This window comes from Pristiophorus japonicus, chromosome 13 (assembly GCF_044704955.1).
Source record: "Pristiophorus japonicus isolate sPriJap1 chromosome 13, sPriJap1.hap1, whole genome shotgun sequence".
In the NCBI taxonomy this organism is placed as follows: Eukaryota; Metazoa; Chordata; class Chondrichthyes; family Pristiophoridae; genus Pristiophorus; species Pristiophorus japonicus.
This window is the reverse complement of record NC_091989.1, coordinates 173,826,867-173,842,627: the sequence shown is the minus strand read 5'-3', so window position 1 is coordinate 173,842,627 and position 15,761 is coordinate 173,826,867. Positions and strand designations below refer to the sequence as shown.

The 15,761-nt window shown below is 46.9% G+C and overlaps 1 protein-coding gene across 1 annotated transcript in view; it reads left to right on the top strand.

Annotated features, from left to right (window-relative positions):
- The window catches only part of LOC139278356 (meckelin-like), a 130,697-nt gene that overhangs the window by 17,209 nt on the left and 97,727 nt on the right, over nt 1-15,761 (top strand). The window contains exons 2-8 of the mRNA XM_070897027.1: nt 3,021-3,103; nt 5,168-5,246; nt 5,797-5,872; nt 6,649-6,715; nt 8,373-8,408; nt 10,225-10,296; nt 13,375-13,490. Of these exons, the coding sequence (XP_070753128.1) occupies nt 3,021-3,103; nt 5,168-5,246; nt 5,797-5,872; nt 6,649-6,715; nt 8,373-8,408; nt 10,225-10,296; nt 13,375-13,490 (529 nt within the window). The remainder of the gene's footprint in view (nt 1-3,020; nt 3,104-5,167; nt 5,247-5,796; nt 5,873-6,648; nt 6,716-8,372; nt 8,409-10,224; nt 10,297-13,374; nt 13,491-15,761) is intronic.

Genomic DNA, 15,761 nt, shown 5'->3' with positions numbered 1-15,761 from the left:
AGTTTGTTAAATTTGTTGAATGTTTTTATTTCTGTTTGATAGGGCAGAAGTGTTATGCATTAATTTTAATAGTCCAGTTTGTAGTGCTCTCTCCATTTTAATAACCTCGCCTGTTCGATCAGACCATCAGAGTAGAGGCAGGTTATTAGTCACCCTTCATTCTGATGGCCTTGTCTGCCCATCTGCCTCTATTTTGATTAGCGGGGAAGACTCGAGAATATATTTACCATTATAATATATGAAAGAATAATCTTACAAATTTATATGAAAGAAAGACTTGCATTTATAAAACGCCTTTCACGGCCTCATGACGTCTCAAAGCGCTTTTCAGCCAATTAAGTACTTTTGAAGAGTACTGTTGTAACGTAGGAAATGCAGAAGCCAATTTGTGCACAGTAAGCTCCCACAAACAGCGATGTGATAATGACCAGATAATCTGTTTCAGTGATGTTAGTTGAAGGATAAGTATTGGCCAGGTCACTAGAGAGAACTCTCCTGCTCTTCTTCAAAATAGTGTCACAGAATTTTTTACGTCCACCTGAGAGGTTTAACGTCTCAGCCAAATGATGACACCTCCGACAGTGCAGCACTCCCTCCATACCGGCACTGGAGTGTCAGCTTAGATTTTTGTCTCTGGAGTGGGACTTGAACCTGCAGCCTTCTGACTAAAGGCAAGAGTGCCACCCGCTGAGCCACAGCTGATATTTAAGTGCTGCACTGAGGGAGTGCTGCACTGTCTTGAGAATAATGTAAGCAGCACAAAAGGAAGCCATTGTATATGTGGAAGGAAAGAAAGCTTGCAATTGTACAGCACCCTTCATGACCTCTGATCGTCTCAAAGCGCTTTACAGCCAATGAAGTACTTGTTGAAGTAAAAACAGAAAATGCTGGAAATCTCAGCGGGTCCGGCAGCATCTGTGGAGAGAGAAACCGAGTTAACGTTTCAGGTCGATGACCCTTCGTCAGAACTGGCGAATGTTCGCAATTAACAGATTCTTAAGGAGCACTGAAAGGGGGAGGGGAGGAAGGAACAAAAGGGAAGGTCTGTGATAGGGTGGAAGGCAGGAGAGATTAGAGAGACAAAAGGGATGATGGGCCAAATTGAGATGGTAATGGCAGAAGTTAGAAAAAGATGAGTCTGGATAGGGTGTGAATGGTGGGATAATTACCAGCTGTCATGGCAAACAGAGAAAAAATACATAAGATCGGTAGGGGGAGGGGGTTGGAGAAAAGGGAGCAAAATATAGGCAGAGGTTATGGTCTGAAATTGTTGAACTCGATGTAGAGTCCAGAAAGCTGTAAAGTGCCTAATCGAAAGATGAGGTGCTGTTCCCCGAGCTTACGTTGAGCTTCGTTGAAACAGTGTGGGAGACAGAGGATGGAGAGGTCAGAGTGGGAATGGAGCGGGGAATTAAAGTGACAGACGACTGGAAGCTCGGTGTCATGCTTACGGACTGTATGGAGGTGTTCCGCAAAGTGATCACCCAATCTACATTTGGTCTCCCCAATGCAGAGGAGACCACATCATGAGCTGCGAATATAAATTGAAAGAAGTACAAGTAAATCGCTGTTTCACCTGGAAGGAGTATTTGAAGTGTAGTCACTGTTGTAGTGTGGGAAACAACACAGCTAATTTGCGCACAGCAAGCTCCCACAAACAGCAATGTGCCTGCTCTTTGCTAAAGCAGTTGAAAATGAATCCCACTGCCCTCTCCCCACAGCCTTGTATTTCCTGCTACATGTATTAAAGTCAGTCGGGTCAAATATCTGCAGCCCGCCCTTTGCACCCTGTCTGAACTCCAGGGGGAGTCTGGCAGAAGGCTCAGAAATTGGGCCGAGGCCTGGCTACACCGGGGCCCGTCTTCCTGGGCAATTTGCATGGGGCCTTGTTGGAAGTGAAACCTTTGCCTGCCCAAAACACGGCCAGTGGTAGAGGATGGGCTCGGGACTCACAGGCTGGGAGTGTTTACAGCCACAGACTGGCGGGACATCGGTGGGCAGCTACGCTGAGTGAAAGCAGACATTCTGGCTAGCCGTCCGGGGCCCGTCTGCGAGTCCAGGCCTGGGCCGTGGCTCGTACTCCTCAAATCAGGAAGGATAAGAGGAAAAATTTTCAACCTCCCCCACGCGCCCATCCCCCTAACTCCACCAAGTCCCATTCACCCATCTCTCCCCGCCCTCCCCCCCCCCCCCCGCACTGGCAATCCCCTGTGCTCGCTGACCTACACAGGCTTCCAGTTGGCTCAATTTCAAAATTCTCATCCTTATTTTCAAATCCCTCCATGGCCTTGCCCCTCCCTATCTCTGTAATTGCCTCCAGCCCCACAACCCCGTCCCCCCCACCCCCGTCCCCGTCCCCCCAGATGTCTGCGCTCCTCTAATTCTGCCCTCTTGAACATTCCTGATTATAATCGCTCAACCATTGGTGGCGGTGCCTTCTGTTGCGTAGGCCCCAAGCTCTGGAACTCCCTGCCTAAACCTCTCCGCCTCTCTACCTCTCTCTCCTCCTTCAAGATGGTCCTTAAAACCTACCTCTTTGACCAAGCTTTTGGTCACCTGCCCGAATTTCTACCTATGCGACTTGGTGTCAAACTTTTATCGCTTATTACTCCGGTGAAGCGCCTTGGGACATTTCACTACTTTAAAGGTGCTATATAAATACAATTTGTTGTTGTTATAAAGGGGGCTGTTGGGGCTTCGCGGTCCTCTTTTTTTCAGGGGGACCCCCACAATGCACCCTGAGTGTGCTAATAAGATGACCCTGACCCCACGAACTTTGGCGTGGTCAGCACAAGGGTTCACCGACGGGTGCGTCCCAGCTCCCGGGATGGAGGCCCTGTGGGTTTTTGGGCCTGGATTTACTCACTGGGGGAGAATTGGCACAAGAATTGCTGAAAACGAAAATAATCTGTGAATTCAACAACCACTGCTGGATCAGACCGCTTCCAATGAACGCGTGATCACACCTGGCTCAGCGATTGATTTAACTCATTGATACTGTGTTTGCTTTTCACTCCTAGGCCTCCGTTGTATCTGTAATGATACTTCTAGAATGGTTGATGCTGGATCCCCCATAGCACGGTGCACTTTGTGCAACCCAGATGTAAGTGACCAAAGCAAAATTGGTACATGAAAACTCTCCGCTCGTTGATTGAGGTTTAATGAATAGATTGACTGTTTAAAAAGATCAGCACGACATATTCCACACTGTAAACATTTATTGAAAGGGGCTAAGCGCCACCACTCCAGATTAAATACACGCACAAGTACAGGTCTGAGCCCAGCCAAGGTATTATGCCGTACTTCCAACCCCTGGGTAATGTGACATGTACCAAAATGGTTGTTTTCCCTGGCTGGAAAGTCTAGAACTAAAGGGCATAGTCTCAGGATAAGGGGTTGGCCATTTAAGACTGAGATGTGGAGGAATTTCTTCACTCAGAGGGTTGTGAATCTTTGGATTCCCACACTGATTTACCATCCCACACTGCGATACGTGCGCGCACTAGGTCCGTGCAACAAAGTTGGTCTTCCTTGCCACTGGACCAAGACCTAGCTCTGTCAAGCCCGTGTGGTGGCTGGTGTGCAATGGCAACCATACGTTTAAAAAAAAAAATCCACGCACAGGCATCTTTCACCCTTCGAGATGTAGTTCAGGTCCTGTGAACTCATCCTCTTTTTGGCGTTGAAACAAGTCATTCTCATTTCGAGGGACCGCCTATGACGATGATGTGAATTTTTGGAATTCTCTGCCCCAAAGGGCTGTGGATACTGAATCGTTGAGTATATTCAAGGCTGAGACAGATAGACTTTTGGACTCTAAAGGAATCAAGGGGTATGGAGATCGGGCGGGAAAATGGAGTTGAGGTCGAAGATCAGCCATGATATCGAATGGCGGAGCAGGATTGAAGGGCTGTATGGCCTACTCCTGCTCCTACTTGGTCCTTGTGTTCTCAGTGCAACAAAGGTTCACCTAGATTGATTCCTGGGATGAGAGGGTTGTCCTCTGAGGAGAGATTGAGTAGACTGGGCCTCTGGAGTTTGGAAGAATGAAATATTTGCCTGTTTTCTGGTTTTAGTCGCCTACTGCTGTTTTACCTTCTCCATGCCAGGCTCTTCAACCAGGAAGGTAGGGAGGTCTAGGGGCCTCCATGAACAGCATCCTCACCACTCCGTGGGCCGCTGACAGCAACTATGTTTCCGCGGAGCAGGACAAATCCTGCCAAATATATTTTCTGCCCAGTGAAGTGGTGCACTTGTAGTGTTCAACCCATTGTCGCTACTGTCAATCTTACCCAGTGAGGGAAGAGTTGAGCCACATCCAAGGCTTGAATTCAATAGTAAATAGTAAAGATAATGGGGGGTATTTTAACTTTAAAAAAAATGGCTGAGTTTGGAGTGTGGGGGTTAATTAAATTGTTAAAAATCGGATTCCCGACCTGAACCTACCTCCAACCCGCCCACGTCCGGTTTTAATGGAGGCAGGACTAGGGAGGTTGGGGGCAGGCAGCCAACCAGCTGCCAGGAGGCAGGACATCAATTTAAATATTATAATAAGGCTGGAGCCTCTTTTTTAACCTCCACTTTGTAACTCTTATCTGGTCGGGGTTTACACACATTTACAGCAAAGCGAGGACTGCTGTATCCAGGAGGTAAGTGCCTTTACATCTCCCTCCTGGATCCAGGGTCCCTGCCTAGCCCACCACCCCCGCGATCGGAGACCCCCTCATGAGGCCTCCGATCCTTGATCAGCATGAGACCGGCCACGATCCTCTTGTGGCCGTCCACGATCTCCCCTCCTGTCCCCGGTCCCTCGACTTCCTCTGTCTTCCTTCTCCCCACTTTCCCCACCCTCCGGTTCCTTTACGGCCCCGAACTCCCTTCTCCCGATCCCCCCCGCCCCCATCCACCAGTCCCTCCCTCCCTCCTTTGTGCAACCTCCATCTGACTGTCTGCGGTTGGGGAAACAAAGGCCTCAGATGCAAATCAGGCCCGCACACATCGGAGCTCCCACCCCCCCCCCCCCCCCCCCCCCCAACCCTTCCCCCTCCCCAGCTCCCAACCCACCTTCCCCATGAAAATCCAGCCCACTGGTTCAATAGGAAAGACACCTGACAATTACTGCATGATGTGCAAATAATTAACATTGTTTATTTTACTGACTGTTTAGAATGAAGTCGTGTCTGCGAACGGGAGGCTCTGCTTGGAGTGTACAAACTGCAAGCAATGTGGAGACAACCAAGTCCGAGGTATGTTGTCGTTGTCCTTGGAATTGTAACCTGTAGCGCCACGGACCAATAGCTGGAATATGGGATTAGGGTAGCTCTTTTTCAGCCGGCACAGCCACGATGGGCTGAATGGCCTCCTTCAGTGCCGTTGATTTCTTTGATGCTATGACTGGCTTTACGCTAGAGTATGTGGTGCACGCAATTTCTAACAAGCGGCAGCGATCAAGATTGGCGGTCGATTTTTCAAATCCCGAGCTGTAGCGTTTGAACTGATGCACGAGCTGAAATCAGCTCGCTCAGCACAGACCGAGAATGGAACCTGGGGCGTATAGCTCTTACCGGCTCCATTCTACACTGGGCAGAGGAATTACTAACTGTGCCACTGAGGGAGCCCATTCATCTACTTTTATGGGTAGCAGTATAATTGGAACTGGGCAAGTGAAAAACATCGATAAATTCAATTTACATTTGAGACTCTCATTCTGAAGGGGGGAAAGAAAACCCACTTTAAATCAGGAATTTCTGTAACATTTGGGATTCAGAGAGAATTCACAGACTTTTCTTTTTACAGACGAGGATTTGGCCCTGAGGACGGCAAGCTGTCAAAACTGTTCCGACAAAACCGTGCCAAACGCTTTGGGTAACATGTAAGTGTCTCACCTTCCATGAATAATATCTAGTTGTTCACATCTAATCTTGTGCCGAAACATGACCAAGCCGTTGAAAAAGTCCTTGTGGTTTTTAAAAAAGTTTATTCTCCTGTCATTTTTCTCCCCCCACCCCCACGCCGTAACCCAAAGCAGTGTGTACGAATGTTTTTTGATCATTGGGAGCGCTTTACTTCTTTGGTTACTGAATGGTGGTCGATATTTGTTAGGTCAGTGTACATAAATGAAATCTATTCCTGTATTTTGAGTTTATGCAAGGGGTTTTCTACTAAAATATTAGCGCATGAGCCCAAAACGGTGTCACCATAGCTACACCAGTGGTTAGTCAGCAATTTCTATTGAACAACACTGGTATAGTTGCCAGTTGAACCACTGGTGCAGTCAACTTAATGGAATTTGGTTATCCTAGGGAGTTTTCAGACAAGCAAACATGTTGGAACCACTGGGAAATAAATTTAGGAACATAGAATTTTTTTGGGAATAGAATAAGGCCATCCCTGTTGAGAGACACCTAAACTACCCCAAGCCTCCTTTATTGGGAGCAAATTGCGGTGTTGGGAAATTAAGGTATGGAAGTTTTTCCATCGCTGTAGCAACAGCACCGCACAATTATATTGCTGCTGTGAAAAGTCTTGTCACTTTGTATGTATTGAGACCATTGTATGCCTGTTTTGTTTATTTTGCTAATTGACATTTAATTGAAGTAAACTCTGGATCAGTTCCAGTTTTATGCTCATTATTTGTTTGTCTGCTAGATGTGTACCCTGCCAGGAAACTTTCATTTTGACTACCAACAGTTGCACGTGTCCTCCTAACAATTTGGTAAGTGACACAAGATGAATGTGAAGTTTGCCCAACTATAAGTTTGGACTTTACACTGCCGGTTCTGTCTGGTATGAGGAAATATAAAGACTTGAAAAATTGGATTATTTTTCCTTGAGAACACAGATTACGCAGCAACATCATAAGTGATTAAAATTATGAAAGGCTGGTACAGGGTAGATAGAAGCAGATGTTCTTGGGTCAAGAATGAGGGGCTAAAGATACAAGATTAAATGATTTAGAACAAAGAGGAAACTTTTTTAAAAAGAGTGTTATGGGGATGTGGAATTCACTTCCAGGGTTAGTGGCTGAGGTAGAAATTATGCTAATATTCAGGATTAGATAAAAGACTTGCAGTTATACAACACCACAGGACGTCCCAAAGCACTTTACAGTAAATGAAGTACTTTTGAAGTGTAGTCACTATTGTAATGTAGGAAGCGTGGCAGCCAATTTGCGCACAGCAAGCTCCCACAAACAGCAATGTGATAATGACCAGATAATCTGTTTTTTAGTGATGTTGATTGAGGGATAAATATTGGCCAGGACACGGGGGATGACTCCCCTGCTCTTTTTTGAAATAGTGCCATGGGATCTTTTATGTCCACCTGAGGGAGCAGAAAGGGTCTCGGTTTAACGTCACATCCAAAAGACGACCCCTCCGACAGTGCAGCACTCCCTCCTGGAATGTCAGCTTAGATTTTTATGCTCAAGTGTGCTACCTACTGAGAAGCCATGGCTGACACCTAGATTGGACAGGTGGATGATGGGTTATGGGAACAGGCTGGGTAAATGTGATTAGGCCTGTTTACTTGCATGCTGGGTAAATGCCGACGGACTGATTGGGCTGACTGGCCTGTTTCTGTGTCGTATATCCTATGTAATCTCCCATGCTCGTCCTTGAATAGTGCCGTAGGTTCTTTTACATCCACCTGAGAGAGCAATTGGTTTAACATCTCGTCCAAAAGATGGAATCTCCAACAGTGCAGCACTCCTTCAATACTTTTAGCCTAGCTTATGTGTCTGGAGTAGGGCTTGAACCCACAACCTTATGACTCTGAGGCGAGAGTGCTACCTACTGAGCCAAGGCTGGCACTCGCAATGCAATGGCCCCTCCATAGCATGGTCTATGGTCAGGCCTCTCACTGAGGCACTCAGCCAGATTCTAGCTGGACCATAAGTGAGATTTAGGTTGACAGCCCCTCTGATGTTTCTTCACTAATTCCTTGGGGTATATATCTTGCCTGCATTTAATAGATTTCTTTGGTGGTGTGGGGTGAGGTGTGGGGTGAGTTGTGGGGGGGGCGCGGGGGGAGGCTCGTGGAGGGGGGGTGATGGGAAAATTGGGGTATAATCTCTATTTCTGCACTCCATGGTAGGTGTTCCTATGATCTCACGCACTGATTGGTCAGGACTGCCTTTTATGAGGACTGTGGAGGCTCAGTCATTGAGCATATTCAGGACAGAGATCGATAGATTTTTGAATATTAAGGGAATCAAGGGATATGGGGAAGGTGGAGTTGAGGTCAAAGGTCAGCCATGATCTTATTGAATGGCGGAGCAGACTCGAGGGGCCAAGTGGGCTACTGCTGCTCCTAATTCTTATGCTCTTCTTATTTGGTGGTATTCTGTAATTAGGTTGTGATTCTCATTTCAGAAAGGAGGACTTTGTTTTGGAAACACTAAATTGCCGGTAAGTATTTATTTATCTTGATTATTTTTAAGCTTTAATTATAGAATCGTTTGGGCCAAAACAGCACTCAAATATTAGAGTTCAAATCTCTGTTTTAGAATACTTTTAGAAGTGAAATCTACCATAATATATGGCTGTGGATGCTCAGTCGTTGAGTATATTCAGGACTGAGATCAATAGATTTTTGGACACTAAAGGAATCAAGGGATACGGGAATAGGGCGGGAAAGTGGAGTTGAGGTTGAAGATAGGCCTTGATGCTGTTGAATGGCAGAGCAGGCTCGAAGAGCCATGTGGCCTACTCCTATTTCCTATGTTGTTATGTACGATTCGGCTGACACTTTGAGTGTCCTGCACTTCTATTATTTGAGGGCTGGTCACCCTCAGTCTGTGCCCTTCGTTCTGTGACTCCTCGGTTGTCACCATGACCGTATCGGCCTCCACTGTTAGCATAGGGAGATTGCCAGGGTGGTGTCACCCCAGCGGAGGTCACTATCCCAGCTCTCCAAATGAGAACAGGTGACCTCACCAACAAGGTTCAGTTTTAAAAGCTAGACTTGTGGCCTGGCCCGTCCCAAAGGCTTAGCTTGTAAATGCTCAGTGTGAAACTGAGCCAGGCAGATGAGGGGCTGGTCTCGGGTGTGGACTCCAGTCTGTGTTGAACTAACTGAACTCCGATAGGAGGGTGGTTATGGATAAAGCACGGAAGGCAGCAATTCGGCCCGTCGAGCCCGTGCCGACTCTCAGCTAGACCCTCTCTCCCACCCCTTCCCCGTCGCCCTACAATTTGTTTTCCTTCAGGTCCTTATCCAACTCTTGAAAGATAAAATTGAGTCTGCCTCCACCACCCTTTCAGATCTTAACCACTCGCTGTGTAAAAAAAGTTTTTCCTTAAGTCGCCTTTGGTTCTTCTGCCAATCACCTTAAATCTGTGTCCTCTGGTTCTTGACCCTTCTGCCAATGGGAAAAGTTTCTCTCTACTCTGTCCAGACCGCTCATGATTTTGAATACCTCTATCAAATCTTCTCTGCTGTAAGGAGAACAACCCCAGTTTGTCCAGTCTATCCACGTAACTGAAGTCCCTCATCCCTGGAACCATTCTTGTAGATCTTTTCTGCACCCTCTCTAAGGCCTTCACATCGTTCCTAAAGTGTGGTGCCCAGAATTGGACACCATTCTCCAGTTGGGGCCGAACCAGTGTTTTATACAGGTTCATCATTATTTCCACACTTTTGTACTCTATACCTCTATTTGTGAAGCCTAGGAGTAAGCCTTGTTAACTGCTTTCTCAACCTGCCCTGCCACCTTCCAAAGCTTCAGTGTCCCTGGGCTAGGTAAGGAAAGGGGGTAAAATTCAACTTTGGTGCAGGAGAGGGGGCAGCGCGGACGTCAGCAGATCAGCCGCCTGTTAGACATCCCGCCTGACTTTTCTTTCCATTGACTTGAAGGAAATCAGGCGGGGTGGATGACAGGCACCCACTCCACTACCCCCTGTGGTGCTCCCTGGTGAGGCTGAATCTCACCCCCAATGCCTGATCACTCTGCAGCGAGCCTTACTAGAAACAGCGAACGTATGGGCAGCAGGTGGGAATGGGAATCGGGTTTGTTGGGGAGACTCCCCCCTCCATGGTCGCATAGCCCCTAACGCACATGCTCTCTCTGGGCTCACACACAATGGACACTTAGGTGAGGTGTGCCACAGCAGGTGTGGAGCCAGAACACCAGCAGAGTTACAGGGAAACTGGGAAGAATGAAAACATAATACATCGTCTATTATTTATGATGTAAGATTGACTTTCAGTCATATTTTGTTTCAGTCCAGATCGGCACGGTTACCAGATTCCATTTGGTATGAAATGCATCTTCAAGCAAGTTACCTGGCGTGCTCAGTAAGTTCCAGCTTTCAAACCACAAATATTGAACAGCCCGGTGAGGATGGGTCTCGAGTGTAACTCGGTTCTAATTGGGTTTGTGCTACTTTAAGACCCATCTGAATCTCAAGTGCGGAAAGTACTCAATTGTCCATTCTGACCACATTTGCGTAATTATTCAAAACTACAGGTGCAGACTCAATGGTCTAGGGATGATACCAATATTAGGAGAGGAAACGTGTGTGTAAGTCACAATTAAAGGGATGGAGACAATTGAAGGGGACAAAAATGCGGAAAGCTTCTAGAGAGCGTTAAAGACATCTGAACCTGTCAACAAACTTTGCCAAGGCTGAAGGAACATGGGATTGTGATGTGGCAGTGCCAGGGTGAAGGGAAAGGGACAATTAGATCCAGGCATGAGTTGGCAAACAAGTCCCGCCCGCACTTCGAACTCCCAACTGCCTAGTTGGCTTTCCATTTACCATGATGCCTCTGCAGCCATTGATTTGCTCATCCACATCCTCATCTCCACTGGTGCACTTGACCCAAGGAAAACCTTCACTGTCTCCCATCCGGGACGTTTCCCCCAGTATGGTTGACATCTTAGCTCCCTCAGGTCCAGAAGGCATAGACGTGATGGCATCTGGCACACAACTGGGTTAGCCATCCGTCAGCAAATCTAGCTGGATGCATCAAACTCCATTGGGCCTCTCTGTCCTCTGCCAGAAATCCAACCACTGCTCTAGGATCACTCTGGAAAGTAAGGATAAGCCCAGGGTTCTTTTCTCCACCACCAACTGTGTCTCCTTCAGTCCTCCCTTCACCTCTAACAAAAAGTTCAAGGAGCTCATGGACTTCTTTGTGACCAAAATAGAGGCCATTCCTTCAGCTGAACCTCCCTCCTTTTCCTTGGCCATCAATCTACCCCCCCCCCCACCCCCCCGTCCCATCCCGTCCCCTTCCAACCCCCACCCCGGTCGACCTGCCCTCACCTGGAACGGTCCTCTCTTTAGTTTCTCTCCCATCACCCCACATGCTCTCTCTGAACGTGTCTCGGCCATGAGATCCTCCTCATGCTCCCTTGACCCCGTTCCCACTAAACTGCTGACCACCCAGCTCTCCTTCCTGGCCCTCATGTTGGCTCAAAGCAAATGGATCCTTCTCCTTGGGGACTATCCCATTATATAAGCTTCCTCAAAAGCCCCACCGTCGACCCTTTGCTCTTGCTCCTTTGACTCTAGTTTCTTGTGTACCACCCAGGTGTCAGTTATGACTCAACACTCTTGCCTCTTGAGTCAGAAGATTGTGGGCTCAAGTCCCACTCCAGAGACTTGAGCTAGGCTGACATTTCAGTGCAGTGCTGAGGGAGTGCTGCACTGTCAGAGGTGCCGTCTTTTGGATGAGCCGTTAAACCGAAACTTTGTCTCTCGGGTGGACCTAAAAGATTCCGTGGGATTATTTTGAAGAAGAACCGGGTCGTTATCCTCGGTGTCCTGGCCAATATTTATATCTCAATCAACATCACTAGAAACCGATTGTCTGGTCATTATCACATTGCTGTTTGTGGGATATTCTTGCGCACAATTTGGCTGCCTACATCACAACAGTGACTACAATTCAAAAGCGCTTTGGGATGTCCTGAGGTCGTGAAAGGCGCTGTATAAATGCAAGTTCTTTATTGGTATCCGTGCCTTCAGCCAGCTCTGCTCCAAGTTCTGGAATTCCCTCCCTAAACCCCTCTGTCTCTCTACCTCTCTCCTCCTTTAAGATCCTCTAAAACCCACCTCTTTCACCCCTTCTAACATCATCATGCACTTGTCCTGACTTCAGCTGTAACTATGCTCAATATTTCATCATATGGGGCAAAAGACTGAAATACACAAGAGTGTAATTCTTAGTGATGGATTTAGAAATTTTCAAAGGGAGAAATGATGATATAAAATGTATTTCTTGGGGGTATGTATGGTGATGTCTAGGGACATATATAACTAATATGTTTTAATTATAAATAAATAATTTCAACCGTTTTCCCCGAGTTCAATCAATATGATCCAGGCTCTGTAGACATCTGAAACAAATGGTAATGAAGAGAGGATAAGTTTACCACAGATCAATAAATGACTTAAGAGCTGAACACACGGCACATCTCTTGAATGATTAATGTTTATTCATGCTGTAACATTGAGCAACAGATGCGTTTGGATTGACTCGCAAAGGTCTGTTCAAAATATTTTTTTGAATCCCAAGTATTTCTCTTGGAAACAGTGACGTCTGATTAATACAAGATAACTTGAGCCATTCGCGGTTCTGTGTGTTCCTGAGATCTGCGCAGATATCCAATATTTCTTTTTCCAGCTCTGGTGTTGATCCTGGCATTCAAACTTGGCTCGAAAGGTCAATACCAGCTTGGGGCTCAGTTTGGTTTGAGTGGCCTCCTCAGTGCCCAAGATGGGCTGAGTGGCCTCCTTCTACACTGTAAGATTCTATGATGCAAAGTCTTTCTAACATAAGAACATAAGAATTAGGAGCAGCAGTAGGCCATACGGCCCCTCGAGCCTGCTCCGCCATTCAATAATTCCATGGCTGACCTTTGACCTCAACTCCACTTTCCTCGCCCTATCCCCATAATTCCTTGATTCCTCTAGAGTCCAACAATCAATCTATCTCTCAGCCTTGAATATACTCAACAACTGAGCATCCACAGCCCTCTGGGGTAGAGAATTCCAAATATTCACAAGCCTCTGAGTGAAGAAATTCCTCCTTCTCTCAATCTTAAAAGGCCAACCCCTTATCCTGAGACTATGTACCCGAATCCTAGACTCACCAGTCATGGGGAAACAGCCTCCGGGCATCCACCCTGTCAATCCCCCTCAGTATCTTGTATGTTTCAATGAGATCACCTCTCATTCTTCTATACTTCAGAGAGTATAGACCCAGTCTACTCAATCTTTGTAGGACAGCACTCTCATTCCAGGGATCAATAAACCTTCATTGCACCGCCTGCAAGGCAAGCATGTCCTTCCTCAGATTAGGAGAGCAAAACTCTGCGCAGTGCTCCAAGTATGGAAGCAACCTAACGAGAGTTTTATTTTTCAGAACCTGACCTACAGTAATCAGACAGCGTGCCAGCTCCTCACTAACCTGGTGGTGCTAGACGTGAACTCCTTGGTCAACGGCGAAGCCTACATTCTGTACAGCTCGATAACGCCCACGTGAGTGTAACATCCTTTGCCACGCTCCGCCAGCACAACAACAACTTGCATTTCTATAGTGCCTTTAACGTAGTAAAACGTCCCAAGGCATTTCATGGGAGCCTTATCAAACAAAATGTGACACCGAACCACATAAGGAGATATTAGGCTAGATGACCAAAAGCTTGGTCAAAGAGGTAGGTTATAATGGACTTCTTAAAGGAGGGAAGAGAGGTAGAGAGTTTTGGGGAGGGAATTCTAGAGCTTAGAACTTTGGCGGCGATTAAATTTGAGGTTGCTCAATTGACGATATCTGGTGGGGGGGGGTGGCGTTTGGGTGGTGTGCACGGTTGGGGGGGGGGGGCGGCAGGATGGGTGGGGGGTGGGGATGCGGGATGGGGGGCTGGTAGTACTGGAGGAGGTTACAGAGATAGGAAGGGATGAGGCCATTCAGGCCACACCACTTCTATGTTAGAAATCTGTCATTTTTTTTAAAGTTTGTGTCTCTGTGACACAAGAGATGATACCAATACTGTTGAATATTATTTCAGTACTTGACCCCTTCATTTCCAGAACACTTCTGCTCCTGGTATTTGGGAAGGAACATAGGAACAGAATTGTGCCATTCAGCCCCTCGAGTCCGCTCTGCCATTCAGTTAGATCATGGCTGATCAGTACCTCAACTCCAACTACCCGCCTTGGTTCTGTAACCCTTAATACCCTTGCCTAACAAAAATCTGTCAGTTTCAGTTTTGAAATTTTCAACTGACCCTCCGCCTCAACAGCTTTTTGGGGGGAGAGAGTTCCAGATTCCCATTGCACTTTGTGTGAAGAAGTGCTTCCTAACATCACCCCCACACAGCCTAGCTCTAAACACCTGGATTAGATCACCCCCTAATCCTCTACCCTCAAGGGTATACAAGCCTAGTCCATGTAACTTGTTCTCATAATTTAACCCTTTTAGCCCCGATATCATCTGGTGAATTTGTATAATTTTTATAAAGCCAGGGGTTGTATTGCCCAGAACTGAACTTGTCGTTTGCCCTGAAGTGTTCTCCTTCCAATTCTAATTGTTTCTTTTGCCAGCTTCCCGCTATCTTTCAGCACCAGCCACTGTTCCCCAGCCTCTGATGGTAGCCATCTTGAGCCAACCTGTTGTAGAGAGTTAATGGGGGATCAAATGAGGGTAATTTTAAATGTTAAATTGAGTTGCATGATAGCAGTAAATTACTGTGGTGTGTTTTGCTTATGGCTATGGTCTGCCAATCCGTCAGGACCAAAAGCCCCTTATTATTACTGTCATTTGGCCTGAGTCTTGCCCAACCCTGACTCTCCTCCCTTTTAAGAACATAAGAAATTGGAGCAGGAGCAAGCCGCTCGACCCTTCGCGCCTGCTCCACTGCACCTTCCCATACTATCCCCATATCCCTTGGTCCCCCTTGTATTGAAAAATTTATCGACCTCTCTCCTGAATATATTCAATGCCTGAGCATCCACAGCCCTCTGGGGTCGAGAATTACAAAGATTCACAATCCCTTGAGTGAAGAAATTTCTTCTCATCTCTGTCTTAAATGGCCGACCCCTTATTCTGAGACTGTGACCCCCTGGTTCTAGATTCCCCTGCCAGGGGAAACATCCTCCCAGCATCTACCATGTCAAGCCCCTTGAGAATTCTGTGTTTCAATGAGATCAGCTCGCATTTTTCTCAACTCTAGGGAATTATATGCCGAGTCAACTCATTCTCTCCTCATAGGACAATCCCCCCATCCCAGGGATCAGTCTGGGGTTAATGGGTTTTATGGGTGAAATACAGGAAACAAGCTATTGAATTGATTGTGTCTAGCCCAAAGATGATTACATCTGGCCAGCTGCTTCAGATGTAAATATTTAACTGATGACAATAATGCTGATGAGTAAATGATATGTCGGTGAAGGATGCCAATGTGGAACAATCATATAATCCCACAGCTCGGCACAGTGACGCATCCAGGAATGGTATCCTGTGAACCAGATCGCCTTGCAGATGAAGTGCTGAACCTGCTCTGTCGCACTATCCGAGTGCCTCAGCCTCTCACAAGGGCAAGGCAACTGGGAATGGTTTCTGCCGTTAAAAAAAAACGCACGTACATGAGGTAATGTTGACTTTCGCCGAGCGTAAAACAGGCGATGTCTGATCAACCGCCCGTTATACGTCTCTGCCGATTGCGGGCAGTGTGTAACAGGCGGGTGATCCTATGCCTGTTTTACACCATCACCCAACGTCAAAGTTACCCACGTTGTTGGTACTTCTAA